Here is a 26,251-nt window from a genome sequence, read left to right on the forward strand (position 1 = left end):
AATAGAGATCAGGGAACTACCAGCTTTTAGGATACACCCTTAAAGACTCCAACGCCCCAAAGGGGTCTCATAGGATGCCATCTGGGTCCTGCTTCAATAATGGAAAGGAAGGTCATTGAGCTAAAGCCTGCCAGGCTTACATGCCTCTGCTGTGAGGAAACAGGGACATTGGAAGGTAGGCTTCCCCCTCGCTCCTCTAAGGGAGGGTTCAGTCTCTTCCAGCCCTGCTCCAGCCACCTATGACCTTACCTTGCCCAGAAAGCTGGGGCTTGCCACTGAAGGCTGAAGGTGCCCAGGGCCGTCGGCCCCATCTACAACACTGTGGATGAGCCTAGGGTATTTCTTCCAAGAAGCAGGTAAACTGATCTCTTTTGCACAAGAGTCACTTAACTATGTTTTGCCTGAATAGTCAGGTTTTTTATTCTTCCCTCAAAGATCTCTGTTGTGGGTGTTGATAGTCCTATTTTCTGCTGCTTTGCTTAATATATAGTGTTTCCTTTATCCCTCCTACCTCAATGCCCCACTCATATTTCAGGCTGGGACCTACTCCTAATTTAGAGCTCTCTTTCCCCCTTTTGCCAACTTCTATCATGAATCTACCTTTGCCACCCAGCTTAGTGTATTCCAAGGTTCTCTTTACCATGCCACAGTTGCATAGCTCCAGGGAAAAGCAACCTGGTCTCATCTCTCCAGGCAGAGAAGAACAGAAGCTCCATATCCACGCATGCTGCAAATGGCTTTTCCAGTCTACCAGAATCATTACCAGCTAGAAGCAGTGGTCAATGAGACTTGGACATGAGCTGCAAAGTATAGAATGGTGACAACAATTCCAGTGCCATGCAGACTTTTCCTGGACTCCTGCTCCCTGTGACAGCTCCTAACAGACTGAACTGTGGTTGGGTTGCATTTTTCAGGGTTTTGGCATGGTGATGGGACCAACTTGGACTTGGTGAACATGTTAAGGACACTACTCTTTTATGGATTCTTGTTGTATTGGCCAAGAGTTTGCTTAAAGGCTTTTAATCACTGTAAAAAAAATAGAAGACTGGATAAAGATGTGGCACATATACACCATGGTATACTATTCAGCTAGAAGAAATGATGACATCGGATCACTTACAGCAGAATGGTGGAATCTTGATAACATTATGCAGAGTGAAATAAGTGAATCAGAAAAAAACAAGAACTACAGGATTCCATACATTGGCGGGACATAAAAGCGAGACTAAGAGACATGGACAGGAGTGTGGTGATTACGGGGGGTGGGGGGAGGGAAGAAGGGAGAGGGGGAGAGGGAGGGGGAGGGGTACAAAGAAAACTGGATAGAGGGTGATGGAGGACTATCTCTCTTTGGATAATGGGTATGCAACAGAACTAAATGACAAGATAACCTGGAAATGTTTTCTTTGAATATATGAACCCTGATTTATTGATGTCACCCCATTAAAATAAAAATTTATTTATAAAAAAAAAATCAGTGGGGATTTTGTCCACCAGGGTGAGTCTGGGAACTTCTAGAAACCCAGGTGACTTATTAAAGGACCAATGCACAAAATATCACTCATGGGCACTTACTCTGAAATCTGGCAGAAGGTCAGCAGCTCACACTGGACGGGAATCATACAGGGAGAAATTGGATTGTATGGCTTAAGGAGGGGACTAGAGGAACACCCACCACTGTTCTTGTGTTGAGGCCTTCCCCCACACCACTCACAGATTCCATCTTTCCCAGGTGGAGCACCTTCCTCCTTATGGCATCAGCCTGGGGAAATGCACTAAAGCCATTCTCCTGACTCCTTGTGGCCCACCGCAACAACTTGTGCCAGGCCGAAAAGTCAGCTAGTTGTGGCCAGCCTGGACTCACTGCAATCGTTCTTTAGGAACACTCAATTTGATCCAGGACAACTCAGAGGGTGTCAGACACAGAAGGAGAGACTGAATTATGTGGCCTCTGGAGAGGGGCATTTTTTTCCAGTACACCCAACAGTGCCAAAGTTCCTGAGCCTAGCCTTCCCTCCACATAACCAAATATTAATCTGTTTTAGCCTGACGAACTCCACTGGGTTCACCCTGACAACTCCCTGAGATCTTGCCTCACCAAAGGTTCACAGGCCCCAGGCAGGTGGCCACCAGACTTGATGTATTCTAAGATTTTTGCTGAATGACCTCAGACCCAGCACTGGTGTCAAGATTGAATCTGTATCATTCTGGTGAACACCACTATCCCCTACCTGGTTATCACTGAGAACCTGCATCACACAACTCACACACTGCTAGAACCACTTTCAGGCTCTGAGCCAGACGGGCAGCCAGCAGGTGGAGGCAGATCTCAGGGGGCCCTGCAGCTTATCTTGACATGTCTATACACTTTATATAAAAATGTGTATAACAGAACAGGTAGTAAAATTAGACAAATAGTTTATTGGAAGAGAATAAAGTACTGGTTTTTTCATCTATACACTTATAAGATTTAAAAATTTTTTTGACAAAAACTTCCAGGCAATCAATAGGTAAGCAAAAGTCACTTCAATAAATAATGTTGAAATATCATACATGATATTAACTCATGATGAATCAGAGACCTAAAAGTAAAGCCAAAACTTAAAATTTTGAGGAAATACAAAGTATCTTTGTGACCTTGGATAAGAAAGATTAAAGAGGCATAAAAAGCAGCAATCATTATATAACACATTTACAAATTGGAAGTTTTCATTATGAGATGGCACCATTAAGGAAATAGAACATTCACGGGAAGTGGGGAGAGAGGGGGAAGGGGTTTGAAATACATACATAGGCTGATACTTGTATCCTGAGTATATAACAAATATCTATCACTCAATATTAAACATACAAGTGTATACAAAGTGTTTAAATAGAAACTCTATAGAGCAATATATACAGATAACCAACAAGTATAAAAAAATCATTAGGAAATAGTAAACCGAAACCATAGTGAGATACCACTTTATATGCACTAGGCTTTCTAAGATTAAAAATACAAACACACTGAATACTGGTAAGAATGAGTAGCAACTGACAAACTCATACATTATTGGTGGGATTATAAAATAAGCTATACTGCTCACAAAAAAATAGGAGATATTTCAAAATGAATATGAAGAGATAAATTATCCTCTAATTTTTGTGAGCAGAAAAGCTTATTTTATAATCTGTATATAAGCAGTATATAATCTTTTTTGAATATTATTTTGTTATATCTTATAAAGTAAAACATACATCTTTTCCAGGATCAAGTAATTTCAGTTTCAGGTATTTGTATGTAAGATATAAGATATAGTTCTATAAAGAGATGTGGACACATTTTCATAGCAGCTTAAGTTGTAATATCCTATAATTTTAAACAAATCATTTGCTCATCAACAGAATAAATAAACGCATTGTGATATATTCATAAAATTGAATATTAGTCCCAGATAAAAAGAAACAAAATAGTGATACACTCAACAATGTGGATGAATTTTAAAAACCTCATGCTAAACAAAAGGAGTCAGTCACACCCTTAACGGGAAGCTCATGAAACACAAATCTAAACTATGATGATAAACACCACCATTGGTTGCCTCTGATTGATGAAATAGTGGGCAATATTACTAACAAAAAGAACAAGGAAAATTTCTGGGGTGATAAAAATGTTTTATATTTTGATGTGTTTTGTATTATGTTTGTATGCATTTGTTAAAATCCATTGTATTGCATACTGAAAATCTGCACATTCTGCTATATTGAATTACACTTCATTTCTTAAAAGGAAAAGATAAAATGAGAAGATTAAACATAAGTCTTAGGAGAGATCCAGATGAGAAAAGCAATATTCAAAGTCATAATTGCTTAGAATGTTTCAGAATTCATGAAACACATCAATCCTCAGATTGCAAAAGTTCTCTGAACCTCAAGCAAGAGAAATAAAAAGAACCCTATCTTAATCACATGATTTAGTAGAATACCAGAGAAAGAAAAGCAGAGGCAAAAAAACGGGGGGCATTACTTACAAAGAAATAGCAATTAGATTGAGAGCTGATTTCTTGATCATAACAATGAATAGAAGCCAAGAGACAGGGGAAAATGCCTCTCAACAATATCTAACAGAAAATAACTGCCCAGTCAAACCTGCACATCTGTGTAACTGCCTTTCAAATATCACATCCAGACTAAAGCATTTAACCTAATTAGAAATTAAAGATCATTATTAAAGAGACTTCTTATAGACTATTTCAGAAAGCAAGAAAATAAATCACAGAAAGATAAAAGTAAAAACAAATCAGCAAATTGAATCTAAAGATTTTTAAGCTTTTTTTCATTAAAATCTTTTGAGATAAAAATATTTCAAAAAGAGGCAATGTTTATTTTGTCGCAAAATATTATATCTTCCATTTTGTAATTTCAAATGATATTGCAATTAGATAATTTTATTTTGATTACTTATCCATTTGTTTGTTTAAGCAGACAACATGCATTGGAAAGCCCAAATATCAGTTAAAGAAACAGCACATGAATATCCTAATGCTCCATATTCTTATCACAAAGTGAAAGAAATGGCACATGTGGAAAAAATCCTTACATGAAAGACATTTTCTTGGTGGAACAATGATAGAGTTTAAAATTAAAGTATTTTAAACTGCATATCTCTCCACTATTTAAATAAGGTACAGCCAATTGGCATTTTAAGTAAAGCAGATATTTTCCAACATATTAAGTTCATTAAGACATGAAATATATTTGGTTCCCATACAATCAGATTTTCCTTCCTAGAGAAATGTAAACTGTGTGTTTCACTTAAGTGAATTGATTTAAATAGCTTATTATATGATCTTGCTTTTTTAAATTTAATCAGAATGTATTTTGGAATCTCAAACAGTAAAAATAGTTTAATTTTATCTTTTTAACCAAGATAACACAGTAATTTCTAACATTGCATATAATATAAACCAGGAGTAGTCAACCTTTTTATACCTACCGCCCACTTTTGTATCTCTGTTAGTAGTAAAATTTTCTAACCACCCACTGGTTCCACAGTAATGGTGATTTATAAAGTTGGGAAGTAACTTTACTTTATAAAATTTATAAAGCAGAGTTACAGCAAGTTAAAGCATATAATAATAATTACTTACCAAGTACTTTATGTCATATTTTTGCTGTTTGGCAGAATAAATCTTTATAAAACAATGTACTATAGTTAAATCTATCTTTTTATTTATACTTTGGTTGCTCCACTACCGCCCACCATGAAAGCTGGAATGCCCACTAGTGGGCGGTAGGGACCAGGTTGATTACCATTGATTATAAACATTTCAGTGAGGACCATGTTTGTGAAAAACACAGGCACATATATTATGGTGTAGTGTTTTATTTTACAGTTTCTAATAGAGGTAAACACAGACAATAAAAAATTAATGTAATGCAGTTTATTGAGCAAAGACTTAAGGGAGGCTTAGGAATTAGCCATCAGATATCACAGAGTATCCAAGGGATAGATACTCCACCTTTATACACTTTGATGCTTTTTGATATTTCATTGGCAATTTTCAAACTTCCTTCAAGTCTTTGCTCAATTAAACTTCATGTAAATTTTTTGTCTGAGTTCATCTGTATTATTTACACGATCTGATCTGATTTGGAAGAAGTGAGGATCTGTTACTATTAAAAGTTGCTTGTAGTCTACAGCACTCAGTAATAATTTAAATATTCCCTGCAGTTACCTAGAAAAAGTACCCATTAAAATCAAAGCCAGAGAAGCCAGTGATGTGTATCAGCTGGATTTGCTGGCCATCTTCCTTAGCCTACCATTATACAGTTACATAATCCAGTAGTGAATCCCTTGGTAACATAACATAAGGGCTCTTCAACAATTTTTTAATCTGCCTCTTTTCCAAAGCCAGATGTCCTTGGCCAAAAGGTTGTATCCTTTTATCTTCTCTTATATTTTAATCTCTTTTTCACTTACATTGCTTTCATTTCCTCAATTTTCTCTGACACTTTCTCAATTTCATGGAGCATTCATTGTTTACATCAAATAAAACGATGGCTACATATCAATATCCTATGTGTCCTACATATACAGGAGAAACATACTCAGGACAAATGCACAATGAAATAATGGCTCATGGTGCATTTGCTGCTGTGATGCTTCTCCTAACTATAACAACACCCATGATTAACAGCCTCTGTATTGCCACTGCATGAAATTTTCAAAACCTTTTTGTCTACCAGTTGTATTTGTAATAAACTTGAAAATTTTTTCTGTATAATATATTCTTTAAATAGTATTCTAGTGAAATAGAAAGAGTAAGAAGTGATATGTGTATTCTATGAATTCAAGTATTAAGACCAAGAGGTGTTCTAGTTAAAAAACATTAACTTATAAAACATTATGAGGAGTTTGTCTATACTTAAAATTTAACTTCTTTCCTCTTCCCACCCATACCATATCCAGCCAAGTCATCAGCATCTGTGATTTTCAGTGATATATCTTTTCTTTCCATCACTTATTATAAGTAATAAATAAAATCAGCAAATTTAGCAATTGGATATTTTGGTGCTTTTGTGAGAGTAATTCCTTTGAAAGAACAAAAAGGGTCTAAACCACTGCTTCGAGCACTGAATGAACTGTGAAAAAGAAAAACCAGCAAATAGACAATATAATTTTAATAAATTTCAACTTTGTAGTTTTATTTCATCCTCCACCCCCCCCCCCCGAATGAGTGGCAAATAAAGGAAAATAGCTGAAAACCAACTATATGCTAAATGTATATTTTTAAATATACTGTATGTTATCTCAATTACTTTTTCAAATCTCTTAGGAGTAAATTACTCCATTTTTATAGGAAAGAAAAGTAACTAGTGAGGTTAAGTGGATTAGGTGACTGATTACACAGTAAGAAGTCCAAGTTTACGTTTTTAAACATCAAAAGCATGCACTTTGCAGCAAACACTGTGTACAAGATTCACTAAATTATAAAGCCAAGTATACTGAGCCAGATTTCCTTAACTCAGGACTCTTGACTGATTTGCTATGACAGCATTCTAATCAGTAGGTAGCAGTCTTTTAGCAACTGCCAAATATTTCAGGAAAATGAATGAATTCAAAGAGGAGCTAATCTATTCAGTTCCCAATGCCTTACATACATTTTGAAAGCAAAAGTTGATTACAATGTTGTATTATCAAATATACTTGTTCTATAACTCAAATTTGGAAATAACTGTGGGGACATAAAACTCACAACACACACACACATACACGTTTGGTTCCTGACATCATTATACTTAGAGGTTTTATTAAGTATCTGACAATAATACTGAGAATATGAAAGTGACTGATTTGCATATAAACATTCAGAAGAGGAATCTTGGTTGTTTTATTTTTCATACTTAAATTTATTAAACAACTTATATCCATCATAACTTAGCAATTAACAGAGTTGCCCTCAAAATAAACTATTAGAGGAGAGAGGGGTTGGAAAGCTGGGGGGAAAGGTGAAGGGATTAAGCAAAAAATAAAAATAAAAAAACTTCATAAAGCGGAATCTCGGACCAACCCAGCGCCCCCTGAAAAAGCTGCGCACGGGGAGGGAGCAAGAGCCAATTCCAATGCTGAAACTTTTCTGGGCGGGCGGGGGTTTCACTCAGAGTGTGAGACTGCCGGCCTGATATCCTGGTCTGTGCACAAAAAGTGAGCGAGAGTTTCCTCTGAGTGCCCCGGGAGTGGGCGCCCGCCCGTGTTACTGGACAGTGTGGCAGAGCCAGAGAGCCAGAGGTCTTTGTGTGGGCGGAAGCCCTGCCTGATTATGCTAGCAGCTCTGACTGACTGAGCCTTACCCAGAGCCCTGTGCTGAGTGAGAATAGAGTGGGGAGTTGCCAGCTCTTTGAGCCTCATAATATCCAGGCAGAGGCAGCAGCAACCCCATAGCTGGATTATCAGGCTACTAATTGAGGAAGGAAAGACTAGGAGAGAGGCTCCAGGAACATGAACTCTCTCACTGTCGGAGCCTATAAATGCTAATGAGCCTCGACTGCCAATGAGACTGAAGCCCAATATATGACATCGCCATAAAGACTTATCAACTGCAAACCTCTACCTGAGCATGCCACAGCGGCAGAACCTGGGGTACAGAGTCACCGACCAGGAAGAGGGAGAGAAAAGAAAAAGCAAGAAGATAACCTCTCAAAATCAAGAATAATCCACAGACTTTATAACCTATACCATTTTATTATATTTGTTCATTTGTTTCTCTTCATTCTTGATTTTTTTTTTCCTCCTTCAATTTGGCCATTTAATTCTCTGCCAGTCTTACTCTCTCCTCTTCTTGAACTACACTAACCATAAGTTTTGCATCTCCCATTATCTTTTCTTTCCTCTTCTTTCTCTCTATGAGGGTTGCACTCCAAAACCCTTAACTCTCTCTCTCTCCTCTTTTTTCTTTTTTCTTCTTTTAATAGTTCCCTCTTTTTTTCTCTCTCTTTCTTTTCTCCCTCTATATTACTTTCTTCTTTTCTCCTTTATGTCTCCTCTCATTCAATCTTCAATAACAAACAAATTATCTTATCTGGGACTCAAACTTATGTTTGTGGCATTTTGGGAGGGGTTTACTTCACTTTTTTAACTCACTAGCAGTGCTCCCATCCCTGGCTCTCCATTTTATCTAGTTCTTATTCCACTAAATACAATAGTAATTTTTTAATTTTCCCTCCATTTTCCTGTTTCTCTCTTATTCCTCTCATCATAGCTCTTAGTCAACCAACACCTAAAAGCAAATCATTTTATTCTTGACACAAATTTTATCATTATTTGCTGTTTGTGGGTCATACCCACTTTTTTTGCCCCTTTATTACTTCTCCCCAAATCAGGCCCTCCATTACAGGCATTGTTTGTTCTATTTATTACAATATAATTCACAGTTCACCACAAGATTTTTCTCAAGAAAGAGGGGAGAGGAGAGGAGAAGAAAAAAAGAGAGGGGGGAATAATTTCCTTTTTTAAAAATATTTTTTATCTCTTTTTAATGTTTTTTTAAAAAAAAATATTTTCTATTATTTATTTTTATGTTTTTAACTTTTTATTCTTTATTAAATCTCATTAATACTATCAACAAAACCACCCTCAGATGCCATTAAGGAAGAGAAAATAAAATATCATGGATACAAAAGAAAGAGAGGTAACACAGATAGATGAGGAAAAATCTATGGAGAAAAAGTTTAATATATTGAAAACCTTGGAGTTAAATGACAGAGAATTTAAAATAGAAATCCTAAAAATACTCAGAGATATACAAGAAAACACAGAAAGGCAACTTAGGGAGCTCAGAAAACAACTCAATGAACACAAAGAATATATTTCCAAGGAAATTGAAACTATAAAAACCAATCAAACACAGATTAAAAACTCAATTCACAAGCTGAAAAACGAGGTAACAAGCTTAGCTAATAGAACAGGTCAGATAGAAGGTAGGATTAGTGACATAGAAGACAAACAACTTGAGGCACAACAGAGAGAAGAAGAAAGAGACTCAAAAATTTAAAAAAATGAGATAGCCCTACAGGAATTATCTGACTCCATCAAAAAGAATTACATAAGAATAATAGGTATATCAGAGAGAGAAGAGAGAGAAAATGGAATGGAGAACATACTCAAACAAATAATAGATGAGAACTTCCCAAGCCTGTTGAAAGAACTAAAGCCTCAATTTCAAGAAGCAAACAGAACTCTGAGTTTCCTTAACCCCAACAATCCTATTCCAAGGCACATCATAATGATATTGGCGCAAACCAACGGCAAAGAAAAAATTCTCAAGGCAGCCAGGGAAAAGAAGAACACAACATATAAAGGAAGGCCCACTAGATTATCATCAGATTTCTCAACAGAAACTCTACAGGCTAGAAGGGAGTGGACCCTAATATTTAAAGTACTGAAAGAGAGGAACTTTCAGCCATGAATACTATACCCATCAAAGCTATCCTTCAAATATGAAGGAGAAATAAAAACATTCACAGATACAGAAAAGATGAGGGAATTTATTATCAGAAACCCCCCACTCCAGGAATTACTAAAGAGGGTTCTCCAATCAGATACAAAGAACAAAAAAAAAAAAAAAAAAAAAAAAAACAAAGCCACAAGTAAAAGCTCCATGAAGAACATAATAAAACCAAATTTAAACTGTGACAACAACAAAAAGAAAGGGGGCGAGAAGATGGAGATTAACAGTAGTAAGAAACGATGGAGTGCAAAAGTAGTCACAAGATAGTGCACTACGATCAACAGGTTAGGAACCATTTTCATTACTTAATGGTACCCACCATTGAAAGAACCACCACAGAAGCAGATGATTTAAAAAAGATAGCAACAGAGGAAAGATATATGGAATACAACCAAATAAAAAAAAAAGATAAAAAAAGAAAGAGAAGGATCAAACAAGACACAAAACTAACAGAAAGGAATCTATAAAATGGCAATAGGGAACTCACAAGTGTCAATAATTACACTAAATGTAAACGAATTAAACTCACCAGTAAAAGGCACAGAGTAGCAGAATGGATTAAAAAAGAAAATCCAATTGTATGCTGCCTACAAGAAAATTATCTAAGCAACAAGGATAAAAACAAATTCAAAGTGAAAGACTGGAAAACAATACTCCAAGCAAATAACATCCAAAAAAAAAGGAGGCATAGCAATACTCATATCGGATAATGCTGACTACAAGACAGCAAAAGTACTCAGAGAAAAAAATGGCCATTTCATAATGGCTAAGGGGACACTGAATCAAGAAGACATAACAATTCTTAATATATATGCACCAAACCAAGGAACACCAAAATATGTAAGACAGCTACTTATTGACCTTAAAACAAAAACTGAGAAAAATACAATCATACTTGGAGACCTCAATACACTGCTGACGGCTCTAGATCGGTCATCCAAACAGAAAATCAATAAACAAATATGGGCCTTAAACAAAACACTAGAACAATTGGGTATGATAGACATCTACAGGACATTTCATCCCAAGGCACCAGAGTATATATTTTTCTCAAGGGTACATGGATTATTCTCAAGAATTGACCATATGTTGGGCCACAAAAACAACATCAGCAAATTCAGAAAAATTGAAGTTGTACCAAGCATATTTTTGATCATAAAGCCTTGAAACTAGAATTCAACTGCAAAAAGAAGAAAAAAATCCCACAAAAATGTGGAAACTAAACAACATATTTTTAAAAAAATGAATGGGTCAAAGAAGAAATAATTGCAAAGATCAAAAGATATATACAGACAAATGAAAATGACAATACGACATATCAGAATCTATGGGATGCAGCAAAAGCAGTGATAAGAGGGAAGTTCATATCACTTCAGGCATATATGAACAAACAAGAGAGAGCCCAAGTGAACCACTTAATTTCACGTCTTAAGGAACTAGAAAAAGAAGAACAAAGACAACCCAAAACCAGCTGAAGAAAGGAGATAATAAAAATCAGAGCAGAAATAAATGAAATAGAGAACAGAAAAACTATAGAAAAAATTAATAGAACAAGGAGCTGGTTCTTTGAAAAGATCAACAAAATTGACAAACCCTTGGCAAGACTTACCAAGGAAAAAAGAGAAAGAACTCATATAAACAAAATCCAAAATGAAAGAGGAGAAATCACCACGGACATCATAGATATACAAAGAATTATTGTAGAATACTATGAAAAAGTTTATGCCACTAAATTCAACAACCTAGAAGAAATGGATAAATTCATAGAACAATACAACCTTCCTAGACTGAGTCAAGAAGCAGAAAGCCTAAACAGACCTAATAATAGAGAAGAAATAAAAAAACCATTAAAAACATCCCCAAAATTAAAAGTCCAGGCCCAGATGGCTATACCAGAGAATTTTATCAAACATTCAAAGAAGACGTGGTTCCTATTCTACTGAAAGTCTTCCAGAAAATTGAAGAAGAAGCAATACTTCCAAACACATTTTATGAGGCCAACATAACCCTCATACCAAAACCAGGCAAGGATGGCACAAAAAAAGAAAGCTACAGACCAATATCTTTAATGAATACAGATGCTAAAAAAGTAAACAAAATACTAGCAAATTGAATACAACAACATATTAAAAAAATAATACATCATGATCAAATGGGATTCATCCCAGAATCTCAAGGATGGTTCAACATACGTAAAACGGTTAACGTAGTACACCATATCAACAAAACAAAGAACAAAAACCACATGATCTTATCAATAGATGCAGAAAAGGCTTTTGATAAAATACAACACAATTTTATGTTTAAGAGTCTCAACAAAATGGGTATAGAAGGAAAATATCTCAACATGATAAAGGCCATATATGATAAACCATCAGCAAACATCATATTAAATGGCACTAAACTGAAGGTTTTCCCCCTTAAATCAGGAACAAGACAGGGTTGTCCACTCTCTCCACTCTTATTTAATGTGGTACTAGAGGTTTTAGCCAGAGCAATCAGACAAGAGAAAGAAATAAAAGGCATCTATATCGGAAAAGAAGAAGTAAAGGTATCACTTTTTGCAGATAATATGATCCTATACATCGAAAACCCCAAAGAATCTACAAAAAGACAACTAGAAACAATAAGCCAATACAGTAAGGTCACAGGATACAAAATTAACATACAGAAGTTCATAGCCTTTCTATATGCCAACAATGAAACATTTGAGAACAAACTCAAAAGAATAATCCCCTTCACGATTACAACAAAAAAAATAAAATACCTAGTAATAAACATAACAAAGAGTGTAAAGGACTTATATAATGAAAACTATAAAGCATTGTTAAGGGAAATCAAAAAAGATATAATGAGATGGAAGAATATTCCTTGTTCTTGGTTAGGAAGAATAAATATAATCAAGATGGCCATATTACCCAAAGCAATATACAAATTTAATGCAATTCCCATCAAAATTCAATGACATTTTTTATAAAATTGGAACAAAAAATCATCAGATTTATATGGAACTATAAAAAACCCCAAATAGCCAAAGCAATCCTAAAGAAAAAGAATGAAGCTGGAGGCATTACAATACTTGACTTCAAACTATATTATAGGGCCACGACAATCAAAACAGCATGGTATTGGCAGAAAAATAGATACTCAGACCAATGGAACAGAATAGAAAACCCAGAAATAAAACCACATATATATAGTCAAATAATTTTTGATAAAGGGGCCAAGAACACACAATGGAGAAAAGAAAGCCTCTTCAACAAATGGTGCTGGGAAAACTAGAAAGCCACATGCAAAAGAATGAAACTCGACTACAGTTTTTCCCCCTGTACTACAATAAAATTAACTCAAAATGGATCAAAGATCTAAATATAAGACCTGAAACAAAAAAGTACATAGAAGAAGACATAGGTACTAAACTTCTGGACTTGGGTTTTAAAGAGCATTTTATGAATTTGACTCCAAAGGCAAGAGAAGTGAAGTAAAAAATTAATGAATGGGATTACATTAGACTAAGAAGGTTTTGCTCAGCAAGAGAAACTGATAACAAAATAAACAGACAGCCAACTAAATGTGAAATGATATTTTCAAACAACAGTTCAGATAAGGGCCTAATATCCAAAATATACAAAGAACTCATAAAACTCAACAACAAACAATGGGAAATAAACAATAAAAAAATGGGAAAAGGACATGAACAGACACTTCTCCTAGGAAGAAATACAAATGGCCAAGAAATATATGAAAAGATGCTCATCTTGTTTAGTAATTAAAGAAATGCAAATCAAAACTGCAATGAGATACCACCTCACACCTGTTAGATTAGCTATTATTAACAAGACAGGTAATAGCAAATGTTGGAGAGGCTGTGGAGAAAAAGGAACCCTCATTCACTGTTGGTGGGAATGTAAAGTAGTACAACCATTATGGAAGAAAGTATGGTGGTTCCTCAAAAAACTGAAAATAGAACTACCTTATGACCCAGCAATCCCTCTACTGGGTATATACCCCAAAACTTAGAAACATTGGTACGTAAAGACACATGCAGCCCCATGTTCATTGCAGCATTGTTCACAGTGGCCAGGACATGGAAACAACCAAAAAGCCCGTCATAGATGACTGGATAAAGAAGATGTGGCACATATACACTATGGAATACTACTCAGCCATAAGAAATGATGACATCGGATCATTTACAGCAAAATGGTGGGATCTTATAACATTATACGAAGTGAAATAAGTAAATCAGAAAAAACCAGGGACTGCATTATTCCATACGTAGGTGGGACATAAAAGTGAGACTAAGAGACATTGATAAGAGTGTGGTGGTTATGGGGGGAGGGGGGAGAGGGAGAGGGAAAGAGGAAGGGGAGGGGCACAAAGAAAACTAGATAGAAGGTGACAGAGGACAATCTGACTTTGGGTGATGGGTATGCAACATAATTGAACAACAAGATAACCTAGACATGTTTTCTTTGAAAATATGTATCCTGGCTCTGGCCCGTTGGCTCAGCAGTAGAGCGTTGGACTGGCGTGCGGGGGACCCAGTTTCGATTCCCGGCCAGGGCACATAGGAGAAGCGCCCATTTGCTTCTCCACCCCCTCCTCCTTCCTCTCTGTCTCTCTCTTCCCCTCCCGAAGCCAAGGCTCCATTGGAGTAAAGATAGCCCGGGCGCTGGGGATGACTCCTTGGCCTCTGCCCAGGTGCTAGAGTGGCTCTGGTCGCAACAGAGCGACGCCCTGGAGGGGCAGAGCATCGCCTCCTGGTGGGCAGAGCATTGCCCCCTAGTGGGCGTGCCGGGTGGATCCCAGTTAGGCTCATGCGGGAGTCTGTCTGATTGTCTCTCCCCGTTTCCAGCTTCAGGAAAATACAAAAAAAAAAAAAAAAATTCTAAAAGAGGAATTTTTATGAATGCATTTCTTCATGCTTATTTATATCCTTACTAAATCTACTCAATAATAAAAAATGAGCCTTCCTTTCTAAAAATAAATAAATAATAAATAAATAACCATAAATAAGCTCTGAAATATAACAATAATAATTTAAGACTAATTTTGTTAATAAAGCCTTGGGTCTTATTTGACTAATTAGAATGACTAATTTCAGATTCCCTTCAATGGTATTTTCTCAAATATACATGTTTTGTCTCCTCTTGTCTATTCTATTTTTAAATTTCTTGATGGAGTTATTAGCCTGCATACATGAATATAGATAAAATGTCTGCATGAACTGGAGTTACTTCCACAATGTTAATAAATGTAAGCCACTATTTCTGGAACATAATGGCATTTACCCTTCTTTAATCGGTGAAAGTTCCAAGTTAAGTATATTTTCAGTAATGAGAAATAAAAAAATATTAAACATTTACAAAGATACAAACTTACATACACATTACTTATGACATATCAAAATAATTAAAGATGTTATCAATATATGATAGAACTAAATGATTATAATGTATTATAAAATAATTATATACCTGTGATCTCTGCAAGAAAAATAATTTTGTCAAAACAAATGATAAAAACATGTTTTAATAAAAATGCAAATAATAAAGGCTTACTCTCTAACAGATACACTGACTAAGGAATGTGTATCTGATAAAGGTGCCTCAAAATATCAAATAATATAAAATGAGATGATTTTATTGAATAAATGCCTATCATATACCAGCCATGAGGCTAGACAAATTATATAGGCAATTACCACTTTTTATTCTTAAGAACCTAAGAAACTAAGAAGTAGGTGACAATATCTTTGCTTTATACATGAGGAAGTTGTGTCTGTGAGAAATTATGCAGCACACAGCTAGGAGAAGGGAATTTGAAGCATCTGGTAAAACTGTCTCAAATCAAATGTCCTCAACAGATGCATTCTCATCTTTTTTTTTTTTAATTTATTCAGTTTACATAGATTCTAGTGTTGCCCCCAAAGCATCCCTCCTCCTCCATATTCTCCTCAACATCTACCTTGCCCCCCTCCCCATAGAGCCCTCCCCACTTCCCTTCAGCTTTATCCCCTCCTATCATCCCCTTTCCCTCTGTTCTCTTTTTCTCTGGTCCCTTTGATCTCTCCACTGTCTCAATTCCATTCCTCAGTTCACATTGTTCATTGGATTCCTCAAATGAGTGAGGTCATATGATATCTTTCTTTTTCTGCCTGGCTTATTTCACTTAACATAATAGTTTCCATGTCCATCCAAGTTGTCGCAAAAGGTAAGATTTCCTTCTTTTTCATGGCCCCATAGTATTCCATTGTATATATGTAGCACTGCTTTTTAATCCACTCATCCACTGACGGACACTTGGACTGTTGCCAGATCTTCAAAATTGTAAAGAATGCTGCCATAAATATGGGGGTACATTTCTCCTTTTGAAATAGTGGTATGGTGTTCTTGGGGTATATTCCTAAAAGTGAGATAACTGGGTCAAAAGACAGTTTGATTTTTAATTTTTTGAGGAATCTTCATACTGTTTTCCACAGTGGCTGCACCAGTCTTCATTCCCACCAGCAGTGCAGGAGGGTTCCCTTTTCTCCACATCCTCGCCAGCACTTATTCTGTGATATTTTGTTGATTAGCACCATTCTGACTGGTGTGAGGTGATATCTCATTGTGGTTTTACATTGCATTTCTCTAATGATTAGTGATGTTGAGCATTTTTTCATATGCCTATTGGCCATCTGTATGTCCTCTTTAGAGAAGTGTCTATTCATTTCTTTTGCCCATTTTTTGATTGGACTGTTTATCTTCCCAGTGTTAAGTTTTACAAGTTTTTTTATAAATTTTGGTTATTAACCCCTTATCAGACATATTGTTGAATATGTTCTCCCATTGTGTAGTTTGTCTTTTTAATCTGTTCTTATTGTCTTTAGCTGTGCAAAAAGCTTTTTATTTTGATATAGTTCCATTTTTTTAATCCTTTCTTTTATTTCCCTTGCCGTGGAGTTAAATCGGCAAATATATTGCTGTGAGAGATGTCAGAGAGATTATTGCCTATGTTTCCTTCTAGGATGCTTATGGTTTCATGGCTAATATTTAAATTTCTTATCCATTTTGAGTTTATTTTTCAGTTGTGTCTTGTTGCGCTGATTGGAGCTGGAGAGATGACTATATCTCTGTGACCTGGACGTACTTTTGTATTTTGCTTTGTGGAAGGATCAGCCCCTCCCCCAGTTATGGCCACCTCCAGCACTGAAAGAGTCAGCTTTTCATGTCAACATCTATATTCCTCTTCCCCCCATCATCCGTCTCTCTCTCTCTCCTTTCTTTTTAGAAGACAAGAGGGCCCTTTCAAAACACCTCATTCCCTGGTTGCCAGACAAGTGGCTGTGAGCAGTATTTACTGCTTTTTCCTTGGAGTGAGAGCCCAGCCTCACCCCTCACCCTCACTGTTCCTGTAAGCAGGGGAGATTCAGGCGCTCTCTACCAGGTTTGTTGTGGCTTCTTCTTTGCTCCTTGGTTTTTAAAAGCTGTTCTTGTAGTCCAGATTTGGTTTTTCATGGTGATTGTTTATAAATTAGTTTATAATCCAGTTTGGTGGTGTGAGCTGGGAGTCTGTGCATCTGCCTACTCCGCTGCCATCTTCAGGTCAGGAGCCTAGTTTTAAATGACTCTTATGTTATATACTGAGTCTCTGGGTGGCCACAGAATGCTGTGGCCAGGGGTGTGACAGGATCTCTTAGAAAGTTCTACCTGTTTCTACCTTCAATCTTGGACCTCACCTTTCTGGGTGGGTGACCAGAGTCCTTTCCTCGAGTTTATTTTTGTGAATGGTGTAAGTTGGTGGTCTAGATTCATTTTTTTGCAGGTAGCTGTCCAATTTTCCCAACACCATTTGTGAAAGAGGCTGTCTTTATTCCATTGTATGCTCTTACATCCTTTGTCAAATATCAGTTATCCATAAAGGTGTGGGTTTATTTCTGGGTTCTCTGTCCTGTTCCATTGATCTATGTGCCTGTTCTTATGCCAGTACCATGCTGTTTTGAGTATAATGGCCTTGTAGTATAACTTGATATCAGGAAGTGTGATACCTCCCACTTTATTCTTCCATTTCAAGATTGCAGAGGCTATTTGTCTTCTTTTTTGTTCCATATATATTTTTGGAATATGTGATCTATATCTTTGAAGTATGTCATTGGTATTTTAATTGGTATTGCATTGAATTTATGAAATGCTTTGGGTAACACAGACATTTTAATGATGTTTATTCTTCCTAACCATGAGCACGGTATATGCTTCCACTTGTTTGTATCTTCCTTGATTTTTTTAAACAATGTTTTATAATTTTCCAAGCACAAGTCTTTAATCTCCTTGGTTAAATTTACTCCTAGATACTTTATTTTTTTTGTTGCAATAGTGAAGGGGATTGTTTCCTTAATTTCTCTTTCAGACAGTTCATTGTTGGTGTATAAAAATGCCTCTGATTTCTGAGTATTAATTTGATATCTTGCCACCTTCCTGAATTTATTTATCAGGTCCAGTAATTTTTTGACTGAGACTTTAGGATTTTCTATTTACAATATCATATCATCTGCAAATAATGATAGTTTTACTTCTTCTTTTCCAATTTGGATGCCTTTTATTCTTCTCCTTGTCTGATTGCTATAGCTAGGACTTCCAGGACTATGTTGAATAAGAGTGGTGAAAGGGAGCACCCCTGCCTTTTTCCTGATCTTAAGGGGATTGCTTTTAATTTTTGCCCATGGAGTATGATGTTGGCTGTGGGTTTCTCATAGATGGCTTTTATCATGTTGAGGTATGTTCCTTGTATTCCCACTTTGCTGAGAGATTTGATCATGAATGGTTGCTAGATTTTATCAAATGCTTTTTCTGCGTCTATTGAAATTATCATGTGGGTTATCTCCTTCCTTTTGTTTATATGATGAATCACATGGATTGATTTGTGAATATTGTACCAGCCTTGCCTCCCCAGAATAAATCCCACTTGATCATGGTGTATCATTTTTTTCATATATTGCTGGATCCGGTTGGTTAATATTTTGTTGAGGATTTTAGCATCTAGATCCATCAGGAATATTGGCCTATAATTTTCTTTTTTTGTGTTGTCTTTGCCTGGTTTTGGAATATGAATTATACTCACCCCATAAAAGTAGCTTGGAAGTCATTCTTCCTCTTAATTTTTTTGAAATAGCTTGAGAAGGATAGGAGTTAGTTGTTCTTTGAATATTTGGTTGAATTCACTTGTGAAGCCTTGCGGCCTGGGTTTTTGTGTGTTGGGAGTTTTTTGATAACTGTTTCAATCTCATTTGCTGTAATCAGTCTGTTTAGGTTTTCTGATTCTTCCTGATTGATTTTTAAAATATTATGTTTCAAGGAATATTTCCATTTCATCTAGGTTGTCTAATTTTTTGGCAAATAGTTCTTCATAGTATTTTCTTACAATCTTTTATATTTCTGTTATGTCAGTTTTTATTTCTCCAGTATCATTTCTACTTTTATTTATTTGAGTCCTCTCTCTTTTTTTCTTGGCGAGTCTGCTCAAAGGTTCATTGATCTTGTTTACCTTTTCAAGGAAACAGCTCTTTGTTTCATTGATCCTCTGTATTGTTTCTTTAGCCTCTATGTCATTTATTTTTCTCTGATCTTTATTATTTCCTTCCTTCTACCACCTCTGGTCTTTACTTGCTGTTCTTTTTCAAGTTCTTTTAGATACAGGGTAAAGTTGTTCATTTGAGCTTTTTCTAGCTTCTTAAGGAATGCCTGTAATGCTATGAACTTCCCTCTCAGTACTGCTTTTGCTGTGTCCTATAAATTTTGAGTTGTTGTATGCTCCTTATCATTCGTTTCTAGGAATTTTTTTTCTTCTTTGATCTCATTGTTAACCCATTCGTTATTTAATAACATGCTATTTAGTTTCCAAGTGTTTGAGTATTTTTCAGTTCTTCTGTTGTGGTTGATTTCTAGTTTCATGCCATTGTGATCAGAGAAAATTCTTGATATGATTTCAATCTTCTTAAATTTGTTGAGACTGCTTTTGTGCCCTAACATGAGGTCTATTTCAGAGAATGTACCATGAGCACTTGAAAATAATGTATATTCTACTGCTTTAAGGTGAAAGGTTCTGAAGATATCTACTAAATCCAGTTGATCTAGTGTGTCCTTTAAGTCTGCTGTTTCTTTGTTAATTTTTTTTTCTTGAGGATCTATCTAGTGATGCTAGTGGGGTATTGAAATCCCCTACTATTATAGTATTACTGTTGATCTCACCCTTTATATCCATCAATATCTGCTTTATATATTTAGGTGCTTCTATGTTAGGTGTGTAGATATTTATAATGGTTATATCTTTCTGTTGGATTGCTCTCTTTATCATTATGTTGTGACCTTCTTTATCTTTCACTATCGCCTTTGTTTTAAAGTCCATTTTGTCTAATATAAGTATTGCTACCTTAGGTTTATTTTTTTCATTTCCATTTGCATGAAATATTTTTTTTCCATCCTTTTACCTTTAGTTATGTGCCTCTTGTTTTAAGGTGCATCTCTTGTAGACAGCATATGTATGGGTCCTGTTTTCTTAGCCACGCAGCTACTCTATGTCTTTTGATTGGATCATTTAATCCATTTACATTTAAGGTTATTATTGATATTTAGTTGTTTATTGCCATTTTATTTTTTAAAGCTGTATTTCTCTTTTGCTATATTTCCCCCCCCCCCTTTTATATGTTTACAACAGGCCCTTTAACTTTTCTTATAGCATTCGCTTGGTTGCAATGAATTCCTTGAGTTGTTGGGTTTTTTTTTTTTTTTTTTTTTTTGGTCTGGCAAGCTTTTTATTTCTCCCTTAATTTTAAATAATAGCCTTGCTGATGAAGTACTCTTGGTTTTAGGCTCTTGTTCTGCATTACTTTGAAAATTCTTGCCTTTCCCTTTTAGCCTCAAGTGTTTCTGTTAAGAAGCCAGATGTCAACCTTATGGGGGCTTCTTTGTACATGATAGCCTTTTTTTCTCTAGCAGCTTTTAATATTTTCAGTTTATCACTTAGCCTTGGTATTTTAATTATGATGTGTTTTGGTGTAGATTTCTTTGGGTTTCTCTTTAATGTAATTCTCTGTGCCTCTCACACTTATGTGACTTTTTCCTGCATCAATTTAGGAAAATTTTTAAGTATGATTTCATTGAACAAAGTTTCTATCCTTTGTTCTTTCTCTTCTTCTTTAGGAACCCCTATAGTGCCAGATTCATAGTAGGATAAGAACCTGTTTAGTTCTCAACAGCAACACTTTTATCTAGAAGCTCTGTTGTAACCAATTTAAAACACTCTCTTTGAAATGGATGGGTAAAGGCAGAAATGTCAATATTCCTTAAACATTCACCATCTTTAAAGTCAAAGCAAACAAGTTCATTCTTTTTAAAACACTACGCTTTCATTATTACAGGAGAAATCATTTAGCTACCAAAGAAAAACATTTTTATTTTTGATGCTAAACTCAGGGTTTAAATATAAATATATGTCCTGTTATCAGCTTACAAAATTTGTTCGTCATTTTAATAACACACACATTGCATTTATTTTTATCTCATATTTCTGCATTCATGGTAGTTGCTATTTTCACTTCTTACAACATTGTCACTGCATGTTTTATATTGAACATCTTTCAACTCAAAATTTTAATATACTTTTTTAGACAAATTATCAAAAGTTATTTTAAGTAAAAGAGTATTTTAAGTAAAAGGCCCTGGCCAGTTGTCTCAGTGGTAGAGCTTCGGCCTGGCATGTAGGAGTCCCGGGTTTGATTCCCGGCCAGGGCACACAAGAGAAGTGCCCATCTGCTTCTCCACCCCTCCCCCTCTCCTTCCTCTCTGTCTCTCTCTTCCCCTCCCGCAGCTGAGGCTCCATTGGAGCAAAGTTGGCCCGGGCGCTGAGGATGGCTCCATGGCCTCTGCCTCAGGCACTAGAATGGCTCTGGTCGCAACAGAGTGATGCCCCAGATGGGCAGGGCATCACCCCCTGGTGGGCATGCCAGGTGGATCCCGGTAGGGTGCATGCAGGAGTCTGTCTGACTGCCTCCCTGTTTCCAACTTCAGAAAAATACAAAAAAAAAAAAAAAGAGTATATGGACATATTTAATCATCTAACTTATTTTAAATACATAAATATAGCCACTCAAATTGAAATGTTCTTCAGTCTAAAAAGAATACAGTAAACAGTATAACTACAGTAATCTCTAATAAAAATTGAATAATTCTGCCCTTGATGTTCTTATGTTTTATTAAGTTTATATTTTTTAAAGCTTATATTCTGTATCAGACTCCCAACAAAGGAGTCTTCTCTTATTTCATTGTTCTAAGATGAAGCTGATTAAACAGAAAACTCAGAAACTGTTAAATATACTGAAGTTTGGAGAACATTTAGAAGACAATTCTTTAAGAAAATACATGAAAGGTAACTTTTTAGAATACATTTTTTTTTATCACAAAAGCAGTAAATTACAAGTTGTTTCTGTCATTTCTTTTCATTTTCTTTTTTCCTTACCACCTCCTACCTTGTGAAAGCACCAAACAAACACAAATTAAAATGTACCTGTTGGAGGAGGCATCACCAGCTGTTCTTTCATTGATTGATGGGATGGCAGACAACTCTTTGTAAACACAATGTCATCCAGCGCAATATCACCACGGTGTCCTTTCCCAACACTACCTTCAAATTTAAGTTGGAAGTCCTCATCACCAGACAATAACAGTTCCTTCCGCTGCCAGAAGTTGCCTTGTTCTTCAGTGAGGTTAACTAGGAACTTTGTTCGATTTGAAACTGATACTTGGATCAAGGCGAGTGCCCCAATGCCCTTTCCATACATGTGATAATAAAAAATTATCTGTAACCAAGAATAAGAATATTATATATAATTAGCACAATTAATTCCATTTTATTTTTAATCATATCATCTTGCCCTCTTCTTTATTAATAGATTCTAGAAGGAAAACTAAATCTTTATGTCCTATTGCTCTGTGAGTACTCTTACACTGAGTGAAGTTAGACTAGCCTTAAATCATATGTTGCTATATATGGAAGACACTACAATCATGATCAAACAGAAATTTAGTTGAAAAAATGAAGAGTTTACTTTCTTTATGTGATTTCTAAGAGCAGAATTCCTTGATAAACTCTTAACATCCACTATTAAAGGAGTAAAACATGACTAAAAAATGATGCATATATAAAAAGTCTTTTCAGGATTAAGAAATAGCAGGGCTAAAGACAATTATTTTCAATCTCATGAAACTTGAGTCACTTTCTCAAAATAGCAGAGTATTCTCTTGCTTATTCCACCACATTCTTGTACTTGAAACATATTTTCAGTTCTATAAAATCCTCCAGGCTCCACTACACATAGCAAAATCACTGGAACAGTAATTATCTAAATTTTATTCAAAATGCTAGAAACATGCTTTAGAAGAGCAGCCTTGGGAGATTTTCCTGAGTAAAAATTAATGAATATTTTAACATTTCAAAGGTGAATTTGATTAGTTTTTTAATGATTGTTAGATAGAAGGGGATAATTAAAAAAATTGTGAGAACGAACAGTATAGGTTAGGAAGAACAGGAACTCATAGGGTTTTTGAACTTTTTTTTGTCACTTGCATGGATGAGGAAAACTGTAATAGGAGTTGATCTTCACTCAGGAAAAGACATTTGGGAAACAATAGCAGTATTGCATATCACACTCTAGAGAAAGAAAAATGGATGTGTTTAAAAAGTAAAGGATATGATTGTACAATATATGTAATGCATACTTTAAAAATCACCAAGAACACGCAAGCCATGTAAATGACTCAAATTTTCCAGCTGAGGGTGACAGAGGACGATCTCTCTTTGGGTGATGGGTATGCAACAGAACTAAATGACAAAATAACCTGGAAATGTTTTCTTTGAATATGTGTACCCGGATTTATTGATGTCACCCCATTAAAATAAAAATTTATTTATAAAAAAAAATTTAAAAAAAAATTTCCAGCTGATGAAACCTTCAGGTATTATACTACAGTCAATGTTGGAAACATGAGATTTATGACCACTGTGCCTTGTCCAGGTAAAACCAGGGTGGTATAACTTTATTAGAGTGAGAAAAAAGAGGGAATGGGGCCAGACTTTTTGGCAGCATGAACAGTCCAGAGAAAAAAACAACCTGATGGGCACAGCACCTGTCTACCTGGATCTCTTCTAGTCACAGACATGGTCTCTTTTGTTTTCTTATGTGTATAAGCAACAGGGGACATATATTTTTACATCACGGTAAATAGTTTCCTATCTTCTTGAGACCATTTTGTGAGTGATGCCATCAGATTATTGTGTAAACAAACATCTAAATACTTTCAATTCTGCAGAGGACAACTGATGAAAGCATAACTTTATCACAGGACAGGTGAGTGAATAAAAATCTGTGAAGTACTGAACTCTAAAGAGGCATTTTCACTGCAAATTTTTGTTGCTCACAGGTTTGATCTCTTCCCTCATCAATCTCTGTCTGCATCTCTCCCACCACCCATTTCTCAAAAGGAAGAAAAATCTCCAATTTGTTTTTTTCTGTTTGAAGGTATTCTACAAGGTCAAGTGACAGAATTTTCATGAAAATTTGGGAAGTCACTCTGCTTATTTAATAAACACATTTTTTATATGAGAGAACCAATCATTCCCATCATGACCTTTCCTTACTTCTTTGTATTCAAACTATATCATAAATATTTATAAAATAAACCATTCATCATTAATTTTTGACATTTCTTCTAGGCATACTTCATTATTCTCACACAGATGTTTAAAACAGGAGGGACTATAGCTCTGGGACCAGGGAAAAATAGAGATGGATGAAAGCCTTGGTTATTACAGTATGAAAAGAAAAATCTTTTGAACATTTTCAGAGTAAAGTCAAACTGGAATTTTATATAATTCATGTTTAATTTTTAATTTTCTTCCTAAGACTAATACTTATTTGTAATATATATATGTATATTTATATATATTGCTTTATAGATACTCAACATATATAAAATCTGGTGTGTTTGGGCTTTATTTTTGAAAAATTATTAAATAAATTGGAAGACAATAAAAACAAACCAAATATTTGATTAAAAGTCAATTTTTTTGTCAGGCTAATTAAAGTTTAATATAATTCCATATGATCTATTATATTAATTCTGAACTGCTGATTGAGCATTCTCTCTATAACTCTGATCTGAACATGTCACTTTCTTGCAAAAAAATCTCTGAATCTAATGACAAAAGTTCTATCAAATGCACCTGAAGAGATAAGAGAGATGAGATTACTATCTGAGACTTTACCTATGAAATCAACTTAAACTCAGACAGAATAACTCCTAAAACAAACCAAAGGTTTAACATATATTAATTAACACTGTGCCAGTGGTAGGTTTGAAGTATGAAACAAGAGCAAGCATCTTTAATAGGCACAAGTGCAATCAAGGGAGCCTTTGAGCAACAATTTAATGTCCCCTCCCAGGGTTAGGGCTCTCAATATTGTGGAGGAAGCTACAGAAGAACATTAGAATTTAAAGACAGTAACAAATTAAATCATACCATTACCCCCTAGCCTGATTTCTCTGATCAGCTAGCAACTTTGGGGATATAATTGGCTTTTCTTTTAGTGTCCAACTTTGGGAAATACACTGTTAGTGTCCAACTTTAGGAAGCACACTGGTCAGAATACACGTGTTCAGATCTTAGGAAGACTGAACTTTTCATTGTAAATTCAACTAAGTGGCACAATTATTTACATAGCATTTTCTCAAAAGCAAGATTCTTGTGAAGTTATTTCTGAGGGCTAACTTTATATTATATGTAGTTGTTTAAGTTCCTAATGTCACTGATTCTAATTTTTTGTGGACTAAACACCATCAAACAAACAGGTAAAGGAAAGTGAAGAATTGTGTATACATAGGCACTTTGTGAGGCTGTTTTACCATAAGAGCTGTTTTAACACTTTATACAGATTTTCTTCAAATTTCCACAGGATAATGACCAAACAAAATATTTTTGCTTACTGCCTACAGAAAATATTCTATGTTTTTAAGGGCCAACCAAGTTCAGTCTTTCTTTTTCCATGAATACATCTTCAAACATTTTATTGTAACTCCAAGTATCTCTAATTAATTTTTGGATATATTTAAATATATGTTTAATTTTTTTCTGATGATAATATTTTCACAATTTCAATATGTACTAAACTTCCTGAAGTAAAACAACTGGTATATTACTCCTTTAGTATCTATTATCCATGGATAACT

The 26,251-nt window shown here is 35.3% G+C and overlaps 1 protein-coding gene across 1 annotated transcript in view; it reads right to left on the minus strand.

The window, feature by feature from the left end:
* MALRD1 (MAM and LDL receptor class A domain containing 1) overlaps nt 1–26,251 on the minus strand; it is an 837,423-nt gene that overhangs the window by 429,286 nt on the left and 381,886 nt on the right. The window contains 1 exon segment of the mRNA XM_066386561.1: nt 22,533–22,824. Within this exon segment, the coding sequence (XP_066242658.1) occupies nt 22,533–22,824 (292 nt within the window).

The sequence above is a fragment of the Saccopteryx leptura genome, chromosome 5, assembly GCF_036850995.1.
Source record: "Saccopteryx leptura isolate mSacLep1 chromosome 5, mSacLep1_pri_phased_curated, whole genome shotgun sequence".
In the NCBI taxonomy this organism is placed as follows: domain Eukaryota; kingdom Metazoa; phylum Chordata; class Mammalia; order Chiroptera; family Emballonuridae; genus Saccopteryx; species Saccopteryx leptura.